This window comes from Ictalurus furcatus, chromosome 8, assembly GCF_023375685.1.
Source record: "Ictalurus furcatus strain D&B chromosome 8, Billie_1.0, whole genome shotgun sequence".
Classification (NCBI taxonomy): domain Eukaryota; kingdom Metazoa; phylum Chordata; class Actinopteri; order Siluriformes; family Ictaluridae; genus Ictalurus; species Ictalurus furcatus.
The window spans coordinates 14553056-14575558 of NC_071262.1; the positions used below are offsets into that span (position 1 = coordinate 14553056).

At 37.8% G+C, this 22503-nt stretch overlaps 1 protein-coding gene across 2 annotated transcripts; it reads left to right on the plus strand.

Moving 5' to 3' along the window:
* The first annotated feature begins 551 nt into the window (after positions 1 to 551).
* tgfbi (transforming growth factor, beta-induced) lies at positions 552 to 19102 on the plus strand. Of its 2 annotated transcripts, none has more exons than XM_053631026.1 (17): positions 552 to 839; positions 1165 to 1263; positions 9540 to 9604; positions 9736 to 9893; positions 10053 to 10217; positions 10566 to 10712; positions 10897 to 11038; positions 12281 to 12493; positions 12579 to 12719; positions 12822 to 12964; positions 13576 to 13712; positions 15698 to 15828; positions 15961 to 16085; positions 17635 to 17737; positions 17827 to 17888; positions 18002 to 18026; positions 18152 to 19102. In XM_053631026.1, the coding sequence occupies exons 1-17, from the start codon at positions 592 to 594 to the stop codon at positions 18208 to 18210; spliced, it is 2163 nt and encodes a 720-aa protein (XP_053487001.1). In that variant the 5' UTR covers positions 552 to 591; the 3' UTR covers positions 18211 to 19102. The 2 variants fall into 2 exon arrangements, with proteins under 2 accessions (XP_053487001.1, XP_053487002.1); XM_053631027.1 differs by having other exon boundaries at positions 18006 to 18026.
* The last annotated feature ends 3401 nt before the right edge of the window (positions 19103 to 22503 follow it).

Consider the following 22503-nt stretch of genomic DNA (forward strand, 5'->3'; position numbering starts at 1 on the left):
GTAGGATAAGCAGTATAGAAAATTGATGGGATGGCTACCATTAAGGCCAGGTCTGGTCACAACTGACAATAACACATTACTTTACATAAATCACATAATTGTTTGCAACCCTGGATATTACTGTCTGTCGTTTAACGTTTCTATTGTAAAACAGTTGTCAAATATAGCTAAAGCTTACATTTTTCCTCACAGACTTTCACCGTTAAAACTGAAGCGTCGCACGACTTCTGTGAACAGTAAAGCCCCGCCTCCTTTGATTTGATTGGCCAGCTAAACCGCGGAGGAAGACCAGCCTCCAAATGTAACTTTTTTTTAATGAAAATTGTCATCCTAACAGCATACATAGCGGTACATAATTGAGTACAGCAGAGCGGCATCAAAAAATATCAAATAGCCTATTGGGGGAGGGGGTGGGCTGACAATTTGGCCGTATCTGATTGTGAGGGGGGGGGGGGCGTGTACCACTCAAATGTCTCAATGTCTGTGGTGGTTACGGCCCTGCAAGATACTCATTTAAGGTAGTAATTGACGATACCACTCCAGCAACAAGGAAGGAATGGTACAGATTAGTAACCCTTTTTGTGAGAGTTTATGATCGTCGCTGCAGAAGGTTTGAGAACCCCTGACAGTCTCGTGTTAAGCCCCGCCCACAATCCGGGCGCTTCTCTCGGTATTTATGCGCGAGCTTGCTCTCGGCCGCAGTGTGGCGGAAATCACGGCAACATGAAGGGACTGACTCTGTGTGCGCTCGCTGTCGCTTTAATCGCTGCGGTATTCGCCACAAAATCACCGTATCAGTCTGTTCTTCAGCACAGCCGGATAAGAGGAAGACAGCATGGGTACGGACGTTTTAAAACAGACTTTCTGCATACTCTTTGTTACACACATTGCAGTGTTGCACTTCTGTCTGTCATTGCTACAGTTATCAGTTTCATTCTTACTACTGAATCAAAAAAAAAAGTTTTCTTGTTATATGTGTTCTGTTATTCGGAAGATGATTTAGAAGTTCGTGTTTATCTGAGACAGGATATGATGTTTGCACTCCACTAAAAGTTTTTTTTTTTAAAGAAAAAAAGTTATAGTATTATTTATTGATGCAAAGTACGTGAATCGGTTCAGGGAAGACTTGATTCAAGTGAATCTTCTGATGTTTGTTTATTGCAGCCCAAACGTTTGCGCTATGCAGAAGATCCAAGGAACCGATAAGAAGTACTTCACCAACTGCAAGCAGTGGTATCGGCGCAAAATATGCGGCAAACCAACGTGAGTCTACATAAATGTTACATTGTGCAAAGCATATTCAGTTGTTAATAGATAATAAAGATGTAATAGATATATATAGTGTCAAACAATCCCAGATTCGGTCTGTAATTAGATTATTTAATTAGGGATGCATATTTAAAAGGGAGTCTATACTAATACTGTAGGATAACGTTTTTTTACAAGTCTAAAAACATTCTGTTGGCATGTGCCTGATAAAGGAGAGATCATGTTTTCATCCAGTCTTCTTTGGTAAGTGCTTTATCCTGGTCAGGGTTGAGGTCTTTATCCTGGTGAGAATTTCTTAGCTCAGTAAATTTTAGTGTGCAGACAGAAAAATCTTCTGTCTGTCTGTGAAAAATCTACCACTTATATCACAGTACTGGAAGATGCATTGTTGATTACAAACTTAATAGTAATTAACAGTGAGGCAGGAAGTTCAGGAATGGCATTAATGGGGGTTTTTTTTTCCCAGTATCTGGCGAAATTCTCATGTGGTATTCGACTTTTGATTAATTTCCTTATATTGGGTCTGGTTTCTGTTAGGAAAACTCATTATGGTTGTATCAACATACCCTACAGTTTAGTCAGCTACAAAAGATGAAAAGTCATGAAACGAGCATTCATTATCCCATGGGATCACTCAGGGACAACATAACATCGGTTGGGTATTTTCCTTAGGGACTGGATTAATATGCGATTACATGTAGGATTTTGTTGCGTTATATGCAAAGTGGTAATAAATAGAAATAAACTTAATATTTTGTTTAACTGTCAATAAGTGACATGTTATGATGCAGTGCTACAGATTTGTGCACTGCTTTTGCAGTTGAAAAGCAGTTACGTGCTTCTTGTTATCACTAAGTGCATTTTAAATAGCTCTTTATATTAAAGTGTGGCACATTTTGAAATTCTCCGCAGCAATTTGAAACGGGGTTTTCAAGGAACAATAGTGATAAACGTTAGCAGACGCCATAGCCTCAAGAGAAGAAAGTTATTGTCCCTGTTTAAGTCTGAGGCTTATGTGTTCCTAGAGGACCACTAGTTTTCAAGTGAATCATAAAACTGTGCTCTTGTGGAATATTTTAATGACTGCTTCTTAAAGAGTCTGCATGCTTTAGAGTGGGATTCCTCCATACTATCTGTATACCCTTATCATTGTTAATGTCCGTAACAGCATTTGCATCTGTGCATAGCAGATATCCACTATGGCATTTTAGAAGAAGAAGAAAGCTTTAACTGTTACATATTCCTTACAGTGAATTTTTTTCCACATATCCCAGCTTGTTAGGAAGTTGGGGTCAGAGCACAGGGTCAGCCATGATACACTACGTCTCAAGGGTCCAACAGTGGCAACCTGGCAGTGCTATGGCTTGAACCCCCAACCTTCTGATCAGTAGATCAGAGCCTTAACGGCTGAGCCATCGCTACCTTGTGACAATGCCTTATTGTATTATTATGCCTTATTGGTGTTGTATTGCAAATCTGTGGGGTTTCCGTGAAAACTGTGAATAAGACTACACAGTAGTGTAGACTGTTCACTTTTGAAAACTCTTCAAAAATTCACTCTTGAAAAGTTCGTAACATTTCAGGGTTTGAATTCTGGGTATTTGGAAGAAAAAAGATAATACATTTTTAATCAGTCAAGTGAGTAATATTGAAGCAAGTTGACTCATACATAGTTCAATTTAATTTTATTTGTATAATGCTTTTAACAATGGACATTGTCTAAAAGCAGCTTTACAGAAACATATAAACACAGGATACAGATTTTAAGTATGTGAATTTATCCCTATCCCTATGGTGTAAAGGTTAGAAGGCTGGCAGAATTTTAATATACTAACTCAACCCCAACTTCAACATCACATTAAAGAGAGGAAACAAGTACATATTAGAATCCAAAGTAAATATTTAGCAATGGCCACTTGGGTTCTAAGTCTTTAACCATAAATTTTGGAAAAGCCTTTTGGGGAACTCACACCTCCATCACCCTTCCCAAAAGAAAGCAACATTGCTCTATGGAAGATGTTACAAGTAACTATGCAAAAATTCTGTATAAATCTGCCAAGAATTTTGTTGGATCAAAGGCACTTGTGGACTGCAGAGATGTCACCTACAGCCCTGATCTATGATATAAGTAGAGGTTATTTTACCTCAGATAACAGTGCCACTATTAAAAAAACAGCGGTACTGTTAAAAATAGTGTTCATTGATCCTGATTAGCATTGGAAACTACAAAATACAACTACAGTGATGGCATAATGCTTAAGTCTAATAAAAAAAGTCAAATCTGACAATATACCTACATTTGTAATGTTTCTTCTTTTCCTTGCATATGACTTCATTAACAAAGTGAAATAAATGTACTTGTATCACATTGTCAGCATATTGATATGTGGATATTGATGTTGGATTAGCATCCCTGGAGATAGAAGATTTGACAGACAGACTTATTCCAAGTAATTTTGGACCATTTCTGTTGAATTGTTCACTCATATCTACTGAATTGCTGATTGTGAGTTCAGCTTGAACGACTGATGCTAATAATGGCTTCCATGTGTATCCTATTCCATGCAGCTTTGAATTTTTGTGAGGCTGAATTGTTCACAATGTTGATTGCTATTCTGTGGGTCTCCACTATGCCATGGGGATTGAATCAGACTCAAAGCACAGCTCCAGACTCCACAGAAGCTCTCTTTGATTGACATCCAGTTTAATGTTCCCACAAAGGGGGGGGGGGGGGGGTTGGGGGGGTTGTTATTGGTTACTAGCCTGAACATTCCACAGACATGTATATGAGGGTCAAAGAGAAACCACATGTGCAGAGTGTTACATTCTAAGACATATATACGAAGACTTTTATCACCGCAATGCATCATTCTTGAAGCCTGGCCAAAGGTTTGCAAACTAAGAGTAAAATGACTGCGAGACAGAAGAAGACTTGTTTTATTCATCTTTTCCTTTCTTAACAGTGTCTCTTTCATAGCATATTCTCATGAACGCCAGAGAGGAAGTGAGAGTTGCTGTGGGTGCTCGGGTGTCTTAAGGAAATGACTGCTTGCACTGAGTCCAGTCAAGGGCTTGAATATACCCCAAACACACACATATCATTCACAAGTAACCCCTCATCCTGTGTGTGTGCATTAGGCCTGTCGAGTCGGGCTGTGAAAGGACACAAACTGACTTGTAAAAACAAAATTTAGGCTATCAGCTTGGACGTGATTTAACTCTTGGGGGGTGTAGAAACCTGTGATTGTCTGCATTTCAGAGGGAAAACCTCTGTCTCTGTGTATCTGGATGTCTGCAGGTCAGTTGAAGAGAGACTAGAAGGTTTATAAGAGATATTAGAAAGCCATCACAGTTTTTCATATCAGAGTATTCCTGGAGTGTATAAAATTCAGGACATACGTTCAGTATGCCACTTTCACTCTGGCTTTCTATGTGACGTTCAGCAAATTCCACAGCCAGTGACTTTTGTTTAATTTATGTTGCAAACATATGAACTTTATCAGACATGTCTGTGCCACTTCCTTGGAGTCTGCTGGAGAATTACTCATAAGTGCTTCTCTCAGCGTCATTCAAACCTTTGTTTGAAATGTTGGCACAAATGACTAACAGCCGCTTAATTTCTAAATCACTCCAAATTCCAGATCTTTCTCCTGTTGCTTGTTGGCCTGTTGTTCACTGTGCTAATGTTTTAAATCAACCACCTAAATAGCCTTACCAATAATCTTTCATATATTATATTGGGTCCTGGGAGGTATAGTGGCGCAGTGGGTAGCATTGCTGCCTCACAGGTCCAGCTCTGATCCTGAGCTTGGGTTACTGTCTGTGCTGATTTTCTATACATGTTCTCCTCATGTTTTCATGGATTTCCTCTAGATTCTCCTGTTTAATCCAACCTCCAATAGAAAGATTGGGTATGCTAAAATGCCCGTAGGTGTGAACGAATGTATGAATGTATGAGTGTGCATGGTTCCTCCTTTGATGGAATGACGTCCGATCCAGGATATATTTCCGCCTCATGCTCAGTGCTACTGATATAGATCCGTAACAAGCTCCAACTCAGTGCCCAGACTTCATTGGCCCATTTTAGTTTGGTGTTAGTTTTTTAATCTGCACAATTAGGGAAAATTATTGTTTTCTGGGTTCTCTTTCCTTTTCTTTTCATTGACACACTTTGTGTGCGTTTATAGTTATGTATGTTTATCCACTTCTTTAGCTTCAGTTAAAAATTGTTACACCCTAACTGACCACTCATTGATTACAAATTCAAACACAGACACCAATAACATTTATGAATTTATTTTAGATTCAGTGACTTTACAGTCATTGGCTCATGGCCTGTGTATCATGTTGTGTGTGACAGTGTAATGGCCTAATCATTCATTTCAAATCTGTGCTTCTTGAGGGTCCCATAGTGACCAGTCACCTCATTGTAGGCCCAGATGCCTGTATTTTAACCCTCTCAGTTAATTTCCCTTTATAAGTACATATGTGAAAGAGGCTATTCGGTGTTATATTGAGTGTCCACCCTGGATATTTTCTATGCTGTAGCAGTTCTTAATGTTGGTCAACGATCTGAGAGAACGTTGCCATTATTCAAGTTTATTTTAAAAGGGTGGTAAATAATTACAGAATATTGCCAAGGGAATTGTACTGTTTGTTTTGACAACCATGCCATTATAGGAACTGATATTTTGAGCAAGAACAAGAAAAATATGCTGGCTCAGCTAGACTTGGCAGTATATCTGATGGTGAGGCATATGTTAATTATAGTAAATATTTCCTATATCCATTAGTCACTTGCAACTTTCTGGTGGGAAAACTTATTGTGGTGTTTGGAAATTCAATATACACTGCTTGAATTATCCAGCCTTGCTGTTTATTTGTCTAAAGTCCATGGCTACCATCATTGTTTATGCTGTTCGAGAACAAATTAGAGTTGAGTTACCATCTGTTATGATAATCAGTTCAGTCTGCTTTGTACTTTTATGAGTGTACCCCATTCCTTAATCTCAGGATTTTCCTCTTTGTCTGACTACAGTCTTTGGACCTTCTCTACTAAGTATTGCTTTATGAAGTATTTGTATTATACAAAATTAGTATGAATTTATGAGATTGAAACAACAATGCAAAGTAAGTGACACTGTCACCTAATTGCTAAGAAAGTAGATTGTAGAAACACTTTGACATTAGTTCTACAAGTATCTGGAACTGAACACCAGGAATGAACACCGTTCTTAAAAGAGATATTCTGCCAGTTGGTGTTTTGATGATGTGGATGAGTGTATTCATCCCTTCAGGATAGAGATGTCTCATCATAGGGTAAAGGTGGTCAGTCAGAATAAATTAGTAAAATTTTGCAATTTTGAAACTCTTCACTCAAAGGGGACCCAAACCATACCAGAAAAATTCCTCCACAGCATAACAGAGTCACTGGCTTTTCCTTTAATTTGACACCCGTTTGTATATGATGGAGTACATAACAGTTTCTGTATTGGTTATCTACACAAATAATTTCTGTGAAGAGAATTTATATTAGATATTACACTGCTACTTGGCCAACAACATTAAACGTGTCCTGTAGATCCATCAAATGTGCATGTTATTTCATGAAAGAACTTGTATTTTATTCAGGGTTGACTGTGGTTTTATTTATAATTGTTAAGAAGCTGGATTTAACACAGGTGAAATATATTACAGTGTGATACTCATATTTTTCTGACCCCCAAAAATGTTCCTCAGTATCCTTTAGCCTTGTGTTTGCACCTTAGCTTGGCAGTTCTGGGTTGTTTGTACTGGCAAGAGTTGTTACTTCAGTATGTCTCTACACTCCTTCTCTGGAAGTTCCTCCGGCTGGTGATGTGTCACTGGATTTTCCCTAAACAAATTTTATTCAGTTAAATTTTATTTAACTGAAGCCTCAGACGACATTTACTGGAAACACATCTAGATGGAAATAGATGTGGAATAGTCCGGTCTCCCTGTGTGAACACTGAAGTGTGAACAGCTGAAGCTGGTATGGCATTAGTATTCATAGGAATAATACACAAGAAAAAAATAGGCAAGCTTTTCAGATAATATAATAATACATTATCTGATAATATATCCTATCAGAAATGTTTGTGGGGTTGGATTTGTTTTAACTCACTTCTTTATTCAATAGGGTTCTGTATAAAGGATCGTGCAGAAAAATACTCTATGTAATATAAGTACAAATATTGCATATTGTACAACTAGTCATGATTTGTATTGCATGCTGTGTGAAATAAATAAATAAATGATGATGATGAGGATGATTATATATTATTACTATTATTATAACTAATATTATATAAGTAACTATATATATATATATATATATATATGTGTATATATATATATATATATATATATATATATATACAGTATCTCACAAAAGTGAGTACACCCCTCACATTTTTGTAAATATTTGATTATATCTTTTCATGTGACAACACTGAAGAAATGACACTTTGCTACAATGTAAAGTAGTGAGTGTACAGCTTGTGTAACAGTGTAAATTTGCTGTTCCCTCAAATTAACTCAACACACAGCCATTAATGTCTAAACCGCTGGCAACAAAAGTGAGTATACCCCTAAGTGAAAAATGTCCAAATTGGGCCCAATTAGCCATTTTCCCTCCCCAGTGTCATGTGACCTGTTAGTGTTACATGGTCTCCGTTGTGAATGGGGAGAAGGTGTGTTAAATTTGGTGTCATCGCTCTCACACTCCCTCATACTGGTCACTGGAAGTTCAACATGGCACCTCATGGCAAAGAACTCTCTGAGGATCTGAAAAAAAGAATTGTTGCTCTACATAAAGATGGCCTAGGCTATAAGAAGATTGACAAGACCCTGACACTGAGCTGTAGCACGGTGGCCAGAACCATACAGCGGTTTAACAGGACAGGTTCCACTCAGAACAGGCCTCACCATGGTCGACCAAAGAAGTTGAGTGCACGTGAGTCATATGCAGAGGTTGTCTTTGGGAAATAGACATATGAGTGCTGCCAGCATTGCTGCAGAGGTTGAAGGGGTGGGGGGTCAGCCTGTCAGTGCTCAGACCATACGCTGCACACTGCATCAAATTGGTCTGCATGGCTGTCGTCCCAGAAGGAAGCCTCTTCTAAAGGTGATGCAAAGAAAGCCCACAAACAGTTTGCTGAAGACAAGCAGACTAAGGACATGAATTACTGGAACCATGTCCTGTGGTCTGATGAGACCAAGATAAACTTATTTGGTTCAGATGGTGTCAAGCGTGTGTGGCGGCAACCAGGTGAGGAGTACAAAGACAAGTGTGTCTTGCCTACAGTCAAGCATGGTGGTGGGAGTGTCATGGTCTGGGTCTGCATGAGTGCTGCCGGCACTGGGGAGCTACAGTTCATTGAGGGAACCTTGAATACCAACATGTACTGTGACATACTGAAGCAGAGCATGATCAGTATGCAGTATTCCAGCATGATAACGACCCCAAACACACCTTCACTGACGACCACTGCCTTGCTAAAGAAGCTGAGGGTGAAGGTGTTGGACTGGCCAAGCATGTCTCCAGACCTAAACCCTATTGAGCATCTGTGGGGCATCCTCAGACGGAAGGTAGAGGAGCACAAGGTCTCTAACATCCACCAGCTCCGTGATGTCATCATGGAGGAGTGGAAGAGGACTCCAGTGGCAACCTGTGAAGCTCTGGTGAACTCCATGCCCAAGAGGGTTAAAGCAGTGCTGGAAAATAATGGTGGCCACACAAAATATTTACACTTTGGGCCCAATTTGGACATTTTCACTTAGGGGTGTACTCACTTTTGTTGCCAGCGGTTTAGACATTAATGCCTGTGTGTTGAGTTATTTTGAGGGGAAAGCAAATTTACACTGTTATACAAGCTGTACACTCACTACTTTACATTGTAGCAAAGTATCATTTCTTCAGTGTTGTCACATGAAAAGATATTATCAAATATTTACAAAAATGTGAGGGGTGTACTCACTTTTATGAGATACTGTATGTATGAGTGTGTGTGTGTGTGTGTGTGTGTGTGTGTGTGTGTGTGTGTATTGAAAACTATTACAAATATATCATTTTTAAAGAGAAGAATAGAGAAATTTGTAACAATTTTGAAAGGTCACTGAACAATAACTATTTTTTTCCCTGTTCATGCAATCCATGAGGTCATGCAAGTGAAACTGCTAGTGAATTCAATATATGATTATTGATGCAGCATAAAATCAGGATTACTCTCTTAATCTTTGCCTTACAGTGTGGTTGCCTATGAATGCTGCCCTGGTTATGAAAAGGTGCTGGGAGAGAAGGGCTGTCCTGCAGGTTTGAATTTTACTTTTATAATTTTAACCAGTGCTTTTTGTTAAAAGGTTGTTGTTTTCCCCAAAACAAATACTTTATTACCTAAGATTATTCATATAGGGATAAAAAATAATGTTCTTGGTCTCCACCAGCTCTTCCTTTGGTGAATATCTACAACACCCTGGGGGTGGTTGGAGCCACTACTACTCAGATGTACTCTGATAGAGCTAAACTGAAAGAGGAAATTGAGGGACCTGGCAGTTTCACTTTCTTTGCCCCAAGTAACGATGCCTGGGCTGCTCTTTCCATAGTGAGTGCATTACAGTACACATTTTTAAATGACTGTATAACCCAACTCAAGCTTACTCCACATAATCCACATATTGCACATTACATGTTTCAGTATATGCATATAAGTTTCGGTAGGCCTTTTGGAAGAACCAAAAATGATATATCACTATTACTTTAGGAAATTCTGGATGCCTTGGTGAGCAATGTCAACATTGAGCTCCTGAATGCGTTGCACTACCATATGATTAACAAACGCTTGACTTCAGATGACCTCAAGCATGGGTCCTCCTTCTCCTCAATGTACCAGGATTTTGATGTTCATATCCAGCATTATTCCAATGGAGTAAGTGATTTCTGGTTTGACAGCTATGACTAAACCCAAGAAACACCAGCATTCATGTTTATAGTAGTGCCTCCAGCACTATGCTGTTTACTTTAACTCGTCTTTAACCAAGCCACTTAACATTGCACTTTGGAGTTGGTCTGTGCCAAGTTACTTAGCCTTAAACTATTTTCCACTGGTGCTTGAGCATGAACATTTTGAGTATACCATACACATTTGAGTATACAGTGCAATTGCCTTAAAATCTTGGGTTTTAAATTAATAGCATCAGTACTAACTTTAGAGGAGATGAGCGAATATCATACGTGTTAAAATGACTGATATTACTATGAAAAATGCTTTCTCTAGATTGTGACTGTAAACTGTGCAAGGCTGGTGAAGACAGACCAGCATGCCACTAATGGAATAGTGCACGTCGTTGACAGAGTTATTACAGCCGTCACCAACAATGTCCAGTCTTTTCTCGACACAGATGATGATCTGACAACACTGCAAGTATGATGTTATTTCCTTTCACTTTATTTCCTAGCTAGAAAGGTCTCAGAATGTTTTTATAAGATATTTTGATATAGTCAACAACTGTGCATTATTTATTATATAGATGTCAGATATTTGAGGTTTTTATTTTGGACTTATCATTATATTATGCACAGAATTCACTTATCATCTTTTATTTTAGAAAGCTGTCGATGATGCTGGTCTTACCTCACTGTTGGAGAGTCAGGGTTCCTATACACTATTTGCTCCAACCAATGAAGCATTTGAGAAGATTCCTGAAGAAATGCTGAACAGAATCTTGAGCGATCCAGTAGCTCTCAAAGGTAGATATGTTTCTATACATAAATCATTTTAAACATGTTAATGAATATTGGATGTATATATAATGTCTTGTGTAAAATATCATAGTATACTAACTGAAGATGTTTTATAATACACAATATGTATTATTTGTTTGTAGTATATTAATACATTTTACAGAGGAAATGTTGAAGGACATACTCAAAAAAACTTTTTTGAATCTCTTTAAAAAATTTTTTTAATCTATTACAAAACTATGCACTATGCCAAGAGCAACAAGAGAGAAATTGTTAAAATTATGTGGATTTTCCACATAATGTAAGTCTAATATACACACTATGCCCAAAAGTATGTAGACACCTAACAAGCACACCCATATGTGTTTGGTCAATATCCCAACCCCCCCCCCCCCCCCTTTTTTTTTTTTCCCTGTAGTGGGAAAACTTCCCACTACATTTTGGAGTGTGACTGTGGGGATTTGTGTTTATTTAGCCACAAGAACATTAATGAGGTCAGACAGTGATGTCTGGTTAGAAGGCCTGGGGTGCAGTCAGCATTATAAATCATCTCAAATGTTTTCAGTGGGGTTGAGGTCAGGGCTTTGTGCAGGCCACTCAAATTCTTCCACTCTATCCTTGGCACACCGTGTCTTCATGGACCTCATTTTGTGCACAGGGGCATTATCATGCTGGAACAGGTTTGAGCCCAATTTACAGTGAAGGGAAATTGTAATACTACAGCATACAAAGACATCATAGACCATGTGTGTCAGTCAGTAGGTTTTCCACCATGGGGGAGTCTTCAGGGCATAGGATTTTGCACTTTCAGCTTTCTCAGTATCATGACAAGCTGCTTTTTTGTCTTATTAACTTCAAGAGGTAGAAAAAAAGAGAGGCTGGTGAGGGACCAACTGCTTATAGTTGCTATAACATAAGTGTTAGTGACTTGTGTGATAATGACTTAAATTACTTGTTGGTGTTCCACTACATTAAATGGAACTATAAAAGCATGATTTGTCATTATTTAACTAATAAAAAAATAAAATAATTGTTGGCAAATTGCTGTGGTATAAGAGGAATAAAACACTCGGATCAGGGAAAACTTCAAACTATGCTGGGAATCTCCAGGACAGAACCGTAGTAGAAGTGCATTAGCAGACCATATGATAATACAACTTTATTACTGAAATCAATTATCTGTTCGCATTTAAGCCTAAAAGAATTGAAATTATATTTAGTGTTGTATCCATATTGTTTATTTCTCAGATTTGCTGAATTACCACATCCTGAAGAACATGCACTGCGCTGAGTCCGTTGTGGCAGGGACTCCATTGGAGACGCTTCAGGGCACAGTGCTGGAGGTGGGCTGTGAAGGAGACGCACTGACCCTCAATGGCAAAGCTATTGTCACAAACGCAGACAAGTTGGGAACCAATGGAGTTGTCCATTACATTAACGAGCTTCTCATCCCTGACTCAGGTACCATCACAAGCACTCATATTCCTTCTCATCTTCTGAGTCTTATGTTATATTAACAGAAACTTTTTCCCCCTTTGAATTATAGTTAAGACGTTGAAAGAACTTGCTGAAGGTGTTCCACAAGTTTCCACGGCCACTAAGTTTTTCACAGATGCTGGTCTAAATCCTCAGCTTTCGGGCTCAGAAGCAGTTACATTGATAGCACCTCAAAATGATGCTTTCAAAGGTTGAGTTACAGTCATTTCCTTTATTAACTACATTGATAAATGTTCTCACTAAACTAAATTCACATTTAAACTAAACTCCCATTTATTATACTTGTAAACAGGTAGCTTTACTATGACACCTGAAATGAGAAAACTGATGAGGAACCATGTTCTAAAGGGGAAACTCTCCTCCAAGAGTCTGTACCATGGACAGGAGCTGGAAACCATTGAAGGAACTAAACTTAGAGTGTTTGTATATAGAAATGTAAGTTAATTTCATAGTGCAGTTCCCACAAGACAGAGACATGATCATGCAAATTATTGTGATTTGTGTTAAAATTTGATTTAAATTTTTATATTTTTTTTACCCATTTCATGAACTCTTAGAATAGGGTTGGGAAATTACATTTGTTGTTTTCTGTCCCACACACATTCGAAGTCAGTCATGCCTCTTTCACTATGACACATTACATAAGCATTACATAATTTGGAATTTATAAGACATGGTTTTGTCTCTGTGGCTTTTTGTAGATCATTTAATTATTTGATCATTTATTATGATTATAACTGGGCTACAGTATTTCCTCTGAGGAAAGTCTGAGGATAAGATGAAACTCCAGACTACGCTATAATTATCACATTGGTTTCAAGTCTTTAATTTCCACTCATGTTCTGATGGTGTATCTTAAGCTTTTAAAGTCACACATTTCTTCTGCGTAATGGAGTTTGCAGATCACCGGAAACCTCTCCTCTGGATCACCCTAATGTTTTCCACAGCTGACTTGCACACTGTCAGTCATCCAAGAAACACAAAATCCGCATCCCTCATGGGTAAAGCAAACCACCGTGAACTTACTGCTGCTCTGTCCTTTGCAGAACCTCTGCATCGAGAACGCCTGTATTGCTGCTCACGATAAATATGGCCACCACGGCACTATGTTCATCGTGGATAAGATTCTGGCTCCTCCCATGGGCACTGTTATGGATGTTCTAAAGGCAGACAATCGTTTCAGGTGAGCAGCTAATCACAGCAAAAACCCGAATTATGCCAGAATCATAATGACAGACACAAAGCCCATTATCTCACAGGTGCTGCCTGGATATGTGGGGCTAGTTTGTGTTTTCAACAGTCCTCTTTGAAGCTTAAAATCTCCATAAATTCCCAAGCAGGAAAAATCCCCTGGAAAGGGATGTAATGGTTTTACCAGACTGCTAGGATTGAAAGAGTATATACAGCTGCTTCCCCTCCCACATACAGTACATCCAAAGATGTCAGTGTCAGTCCACTCAGCACTTTGTAACCGTAGTATTATAAAGACTCTATCCAAATTTCATGTTAAAATTTTGGCATTCCATCTAGAAAAACCTTTTGAAATCTACATTTACAGATTAACAAGTTTTGCACTTTAAGGTTTCTTCAAATTTACATTATTGAAATACTTAGACAATTAGAAAGCCTAAAATTTCTATTTAGCTGAAACCAGATAGAACCTGGCTGTTCCTTATTAATCTCTTAATGTCATTAAACAACTATTGTAATAATTTAATAAATTTTATAATATAAAGTTATATTGAATTTACTAATGATCATAATGTCTAAAACTTGAAGTTGTTCATAAACTATTTGAAATTTTATTGTAACAATATTCAAATACAATTGAACAAACAGTAGATGTTTCTGCAGCCAAACAAACACTTCTTACAAAGTGACCTTCAGCCCACACTTTAACTCCCACATAGCATCTGTAAACCATCTACAGCTAAAAAGTTACTTACTCCTCCAACCTGCCATATGGTGGCTTCAAGACTGTTCTTTCCTGTCTGAGTGTAACTGCAGGGTGTCCAAAAGTCTCTGGACGGACTATCTTCTCACCCACTTCTTGGTTGGTCCGCAACACTCCAGTCTTTTTTAATTTGGCAGCAGTGTCATGTGTGATGTGCTTGCCATGTTTCCTGTTAAAGTCCATCGCAACCTTGCAACTGCTTCCTGAACCAACCATGAGAATGATTGCAGTATGTTCTTCTTCTGTCAAAGGCATTCTTAAAGGCTATCTGAAAAGAAAAAGAATATAAACTAAGCATGAAACATTTTTTAATACATTTTGCTAAAAAAGTGTTAATTTCCCCTATGTATGGAGACTTTGGAACACCCTGTAGAATGTGGATGTTGTTTAGTCAGTGCTGTCTATGGTGCATTTGTCCTGGATGATGATTGGCTAGCACATAGAGAGAACCTTATAAAATCAGGTTTATCTGTGAATTTGAAGATACATTAATTGCCAAATTGTTGTGGACACCTGACCATCATATGTGCTTTTTGAACATCCCATTTCTTAACATCCCATTCCTGATTTAATCTGGTTTGCTTGTATTTTCCTCATTTGTAAGTCGCTTTCAATAAAAGCGTCTGCTCAATGAATTAAAGTAAATGTAAATTTAGACCCCCAAAGGTGTTCCCAAAAGTGTATAGTGGAGTTGGGGTCAGGGCTCTGTGCAGGACACTCAGTTTCTTCCACTCCAACCTTGGCAAACCATGAATTCATGGGCCTTTGCTGTGTGAACAAGGGCATTGCCATGTTTGGGCTAAGTCCCTTGAAGGGAAATTTTAATGTTACAGCAAACAAAGACATCCTATACAATTGCATGCTTCCAACTTTGTGGCAACAGTTTGGGGAAAGAACACATATGGGTGTGATAGTCAGGTGTCCACAAAACTTTGGCCATATGATGTAGATTTTTTCGGGGTTTTTTAAATTTTTTATTTTACACTAAAACAAAATTTCTGAAATAAAACAATATTAATAATTCAACAGGAGTATAAAGGTTGATGTCATTTATGAGGTTATCTCATTTTCTAACAAAATGCCAGATAGAGCCTTTGTTTCATAATGATCAGCTGTAATTTCCAGCACATATTTGAATATTTTACTTGATATTTTACTTAAACTTGGTGGAGATTGGATTCTTCATGTTTATTATCCAATTTACTACCTCACAGCACCTTGGTTGGCAACATACAGAGGGCAGGCATGACTGAGCTGCTGAACAAGAAAGGGACCTACACCATCTTTGCCCCCACCAGCGATGCTTTCCGTGCCATGCCCACAGCTGACCTCAACAAAATTACAAGTACTGTGCTTCCCTTTCTGCTGCTGGCTTTTGCATTTAAAACACATGATCAGTGCAATTCATCTCCTTGAAAGTTCTTCCACATGCGTATTCTTTCTCAGATTACTCATAGCTGTGTAATGGTCTGTGTAGGAGATTCCAGAGAGCTTGCCAACCTTCTGAAGTACCACATAGGTGATGAGTTTCTTGTTAGTGGTGGAGTGACCTCTCATACCAGAATGAAGCCCATGTCAGGAGAGAAGCTTGAGCTAGGCTTGGTGAGAACACAACAACTCTGTGTGAAACTGTTATAAGGCACTTGGAAATAAATTTTTGCAAGCTTATATGTAACTTGGAGTAAATGTGTAAATGCTTGTTTTGGTGATGGACATCTCCAAAACAATGGAGGTGGACATACAGTGGTGCTTGAAAGTTTGTGACGCTTTAGAATTTTCTAAATTTCTGCATAAACATGACTTAAAACATCATCAGATTTTCATACAAGTCCTAAAAGTAGATAAAGAGAACCTTTATTTATTGACAAAAATTATCCAAGATCCAATCTCTGTGAGTGCAGAAGTATGTGAAACTTTGCTTTCAGTATCTGGTGTGACCCCCTTGTGCAACAATAACTGCAATTAAAGACTTCTGGTAACTGTTGATCAGTCCTGCACATCGGCTTGGAGGAGTTTTAACCCATTCCTCAGTACAGAACAGCTTCAACTCTGGGATGTTGGTGGGTTTCCTGATAAGAACTGCTTGCTTCAGGTCCTTCCACTACATTTCTATTGGATTAAGGTCAGGACTTTGACTTGGCCATTCCAAAACATTAACAACTTTATTCTTCTTTAACCAGTCTTTGGTAGAACGACTTATGTGCTTAGAGTCGTTGTCTTGCTGCATGTCCCACTTTCTCTTAAGATTCAGTTCACAGACAGATCTCCCAACATTTTCCTGTAGAATTCGCTGGTATAATTCAGAATCATTGTTCCATCAATGATGACAAGCTGGCCTGGCCCAGATGCAGCAAAACAGGCCCAAACCACCACCATATTTCACAGATGGTATAAGGTTATTATGCTGGAATCCAGTGTTTTCTTTTCTCCGAACATGATGATTTTCATTTAAAACGAAAAGTTCTATTTTGGTCTCATCCATTCACAAAACATTTTTTCCAATAGCCTTCTGGCTTGTACCCCATGATCTTTAGCAAACTGCAGCAATGTTCTTTTTGGAGAGCAGTGGCTTTCTCTTTGCAGCCCTGCCATGCACACCATTGTTGTTCAGTGTTCTCCTGATGGTGGACTCATGAACATTAACAATGTGAGAGAGGCCTTTAGTTGCTTAGATGTTACCCTGGGTTCCTTTGTGACCTCACAGACTATTACACATCTCGTTCTTGGAGTGATCTTTGTTGCTCGCCCTACTTTGTTCATGCCATGATACGCTTCCACAAGCATGTGTTGTGAAGATCAGACTTTGATAGATCCCTGTTTTTTAAATAAAACATCCTATTGATTGAAAACACCTGACTCTAATTTCACCTTCAAATTAACTGCTAATCCTAGAGGTTCACATACTTTTGACACTCACAGATATGTAATATTCAATCATTTTCTTCAATAAATAAATGACCAAGTATAATATTTTGTCTCATTTTGTTTAATTTGGTTCTCTTTGTCTACTTTTAGGACTTGTGTGAAAATCTGATTATGTTTTAGATCATATTTATGCAGATATATAGAAAATTCGAAAGGGTCCACAAACTTTCAAGCATCATTGTAGGTCAAGGAGTTTTCTAAGCAATGTTTTTTTTATTCTTTATAGAGAAACTCCACTATGTACGTCAACAGGGTGCAGGTTGTTGACGCTGACATGATGGCTACTAATGGAGTCGTACATGCCATAAACTCAATCATAAAACCACTGCGTAAGATCCTGCTCTTCTAAATTACAAGCTTATTTAAAGCTCATGCACTGTTCAACCATTTGTTACAATTTATGGGATTTTTTTTTTAGCTCCTAAAGTTGTGAGTGACCAGGCAGAGGACTCTTCAGCAAAGCGTACCTCTGCAGTGAGGGTGAGATATCTCTCGCTAAATGTTTAGGAAAATAATGTTTTATTAATGTTCAAAGTATTTAAAATAATTTTTCTATTAGCAAACTTTAACTGATTTGATTTTTTTCCACATAGGCAGGCACACAAGTTCTAAATAAGGGTAAAAAAAATTTAAACTCTTAACGTATTATTAGGAAATTAAATTAAATAAATTTTATAGATTTAATTTCTAATAGTGAAAGTAAAGGTGATTTGTAAATGACTGCCCATGATGTTGTATTTCAGATGAACTTTTCCGGAAGGTTTTGAACAGTCGGTCCAGCAGAACAATGACCAAAGTTTAGTAAACTCAGCGGTTTTGTGAAAAACTGAAGTTAATCTGAACCTCCACTGCTCTTGGAAGCCATGCACAATGAGTAATCTTTCTGTAAGCAGTGAAGAGGTAATTAACTGATTTACAGGAAAACCAACTTCAGCAAACCAGGGAAAATGGATGGATTAAAATTGTCATTGTTGTGTTTGAATGCCAAAGACCGTGTTGATGATAATTAGTTAAATAATTGTTAAATTGACTTGTATCTCAATGTAAGTCTGATTTAGTGCTCTAGAGCTGATTTTGAGACATGCTAACTGTTTTATTTGTTTTCTACCTTCGGTTTGTTTGTTTCATTTTTTACATTTTTATATACATGTAGCATGTTTGCATGGTTAATTGAAACAAAAATTGCTATTCGGGCACAGACAGTGCAGGTCAGGTTTACTTTTCTTTATGGTGCCGAAGCTGTTCCTATGCAAAACACTCTCAGTTTATTTAGAATACATATGTATAACTGTGTTTGGCAAAAGTGTCATTTCTGTGTACCCACTCAGCAGACTCCTCAGCCAAGACCTGACAGCAGGACTTAACATATAAGTAATTTTTTTTCCTTATTAAAATATTTGTAGGCTGTCATGTCATTAAAAAAATCAAGGTTAGTTTGCACATATTGAGAAATTCTGATATTTCCAAGAGGCTGGGAAAAGCAATCCTACAGCTCAGTGACATTATTGTGGTGAGCATTTTGTCTGTTAATCTTGGTAGAGATGTTTAATGTGTGGATGAACAAAGTCTTTCTGGTGAAGACATCTGCCAAATCAAATAGGAATAGATACTGTGCACTGTACTGTAGAAATATCGTGTGGAACCAAAGAACAATATTTACATATTTCACAATAAAATGACCATTTTTAATCAGAGTTATGCTTTAGATGACTACTTACTAATTTCAGTGCTTCTAATTGCTTCCCATTGTACTGAAACGGTTATATATAAAAATTATCAGCCTTATTCCAAAATGCAGATGAACTGAGCAGAAGTACTTGGTATTATCAGACTTCCATGGAAAGCATTGTTCATAACAGACACTCTGTAATGGAAAATTGGTGGGTCCAAAAGTTGCTTACAAGTGAACAAAGGGTAATTAAAGTACGTTAACAGGATGCAGACACCAAACCTTAAAAGTAAGGGAAATTCATGGTATTTTGAACTAGTTTTATATCTTTTATCACCATCATTCTGGAATTTAGTGTCCTGCAGTAGCCCAAGGGATGGTATGTCTAATGGAATTAGGGAGGAAAACATGTGTGCACGGTAGCTCTCTCTCAGCTGGCAGTCTTTCTATGGCTCTGAATGAAGCATTTTAGCAGGCTTTTAGTGTCAGAGCCAGACAACGACCGGCTGTTTTGAGCTAGAGGAGTGTAGTGGGCTAGCGAGAACCTGCCAGACACACTTACTGAAAGGTCACTGTTAAGAGAGGAGCATGAGAATAGACCATCTCGTGTGGTCTGCATGCTTTCATCTTAAGGAGTGCTCTTATTGAGTGATATTGAAATCCATCCATTGAATTTGTTTTGATCATTTCCATGTCTCTCTGGTGAAATCTTCTACCATACACTGCAGTGCCAAGGGATGAATTGTGGACACTGAACTAAATTAGCAAATACTAAAATATATAATTTATGTTACATTAAACATTCAACTAAAACCTTTGGAATCTTATTCATCAGGTTTAGGAAAATAAGCAGCTGCTCATTCATATTAGTCTATGTACAGTATATAGGTGCATCTCAAAAAATTAGGATATCGTGGAAAAGGGTTTTTTTCTGTAATTTAATTCAAAAAGTGGAATTTTCATGTATTCTAGATTCATTACACATGAAGTGAAATATTGCAACCCTTTTTTTTTTGTTTTACGTTTTACATCTCAAAATTTTAGAATAAGGAATTTATAATAGAGAAATTACTTCTGAAAAGTATGTTAATGTATGCATATCTGTCTTACCTGGGCTAAGGAGAAATCAAACTGGACTGTTGCTCAGTGGTCCAAAGTCCTCTTTTCAGATGAAAGAAATGTTGCATTTAATTTGGAAATCAAAGTCCCAGAGTCTGGAGGAAGAGTGGAGAGACACAGAATCCAAGTTGCTTGAGGTCCAGTGTGAAGACATACATACATACATTCTGTATTATAAATTTTTATTCTAATATTTTGAGATACTGGATTTTTTATTTCCATGAGCTGTAACCCATAATTAAAATAAAAAAGGCTTGAAATATTTCACTTTCTGTGTAATGAATCTAGGATATATGAAAGTTCCACTTTTTGAATTAAATTATGGAAAAAATTAACTTTTCGACGATATTCTAAGTTTTTGAGATGCACATGCATGTGTATGTTTTGCATTGACCCTCATTGAAATATGAAGAATTATGGATTCTAGCTAGAGGGGTGAAGTTATCTGTAATATAAAACATACGTGGTGTTGTTAACACTCACTGTATGGATTTGCCATATGTCAAACTACATATTGCTGTTACAGGAGGATATAGGAGCAAAAGGCCATAGGAAGCATTTGTTAAACAGTGAACAGAGGCCACAGAAGTAATCACAGAAATATATCCTTAAAAACCACAATAATGGCAACATTAAGAATTCCATAAAACCATCTCATGCAAATCATAGGTTTCCACAGAACCTTTCCAGTATTGTTAAGCTGTTCTTCTTAGCCAGGCTTTGGTTGTCTGGAAAATAAAACAGTTTACACTAAGCGTGACTGGGCTGTGTTTAATTTTCCTGTAAGCAAACTGTGACAAAATGAAGGTGATAGACGGATACTGTCAAGCATCAAAGAGCAAGTCTTTGTGCTTACAGTCCTCAAGCAGCCCCGTTACAGACAGAGACAGATGTTTTGGTATAGGGCCGAGAACTTCTCTAGCATGCATGACCTATGCTACAGCTGTTGCCCTCTGCCTCAGACTTTTACTGTGTAGGCTTCACCCACAATAGCTCCCTTATATTACACACAGGACACCCATGTTTCCAACCCTGACACTTTCTGATTATCAGCACATTCTGCTTGAGTGGAAAAGAAGAAGTATTTTGTTATAATGGTAGGTCTTGAAATGAGTGGAGTTTGACTGGTGTGTGAACTAATCAAACAATTTAAGGTTAATTCCAGTTCATAATGTCTTCTTCTTCTTTCTTAATTGACATGTTTTATGAAAAACGAGTAACCTATATCTGAAATATCTTCACGAAAATTGACTGACTCTTAACTTGGTAGTGCAATATATATGGACTCTAAATCTGCCTGGAAATTAGATTATGAACAAACAGACAATGTTGAGAGCAAAACATGCACGAACAGATCAAGTTCTTCTGAAACTGGTGTGCGGACTGAGCAAAGTCTACAGTCAATAAATGTTTTTATAGGCAAATGTCGCCCCCTGCTGGTCACATTTACAATATCATAACATAACCAGTTCACCTCTGATTATCAAACGTTTTTGTCACTATATTTATGAGGCTGTAATTGTACTCTCTGGGGAACGAATGAAGTTCTTATGTAGAACCTTAGAACAGTGGTTTTCATTGAAAGGAAAAAGGTTTCAATATAAGCATTTTTAGAAGCATAGAGTCATTAATCATTCAGATTACCTTTAAGGAAACCTTTCCAAAGTATCATAAAGTGGCAAATTGTGAATACTAAACTGGATTCTTGCACAAGTCTGGAAAGTGTGTAAAAGTATGGAATATAAAACACTCACTTCCAGACCCAGACCTTAGAAATAATATTTAAAAACTTTTGGGGAAAAAATTATGGATTTTCTGTTTCCAAAGTAGGACTGTAGGATCCTCTTCTTTTCTGCACAAAGCCTCACACCCTCCCTAAAGTACATCACATCTCATAGTTTCCTTTTTCATTATATAGTTAATGAGCTTTAAAAATATTCTAAGAAGAACTTACATAGGCGTTCTTCTTTTCTATAAAACGTTATTTTCATAGGTGAAAAGAGCAAGAGCCTTGATAAAATATGTACACTGCGATGCTATTAAGTACTGCTTGTCCTTACCAAATAAGCTTGATGTCCTAATTCAGTGGTTTTCAAAGTGGGGGCCGCCAGGGGGCGCCAGGGGCGCCTCAACAATTTGGTGTGAAAAATAAATAAATACATGATTTATCCATCCATCCATCCATCCATCTTTTACCGCTTACTCCTTCCTTCAGGGTCACGGGGAAACCTGGAGCCTATCCCAGGGAGCATCGGGCACAAGGCAGGGTACACCCTGGACTGGGTGCCAATCCATCGCAGGGCACAA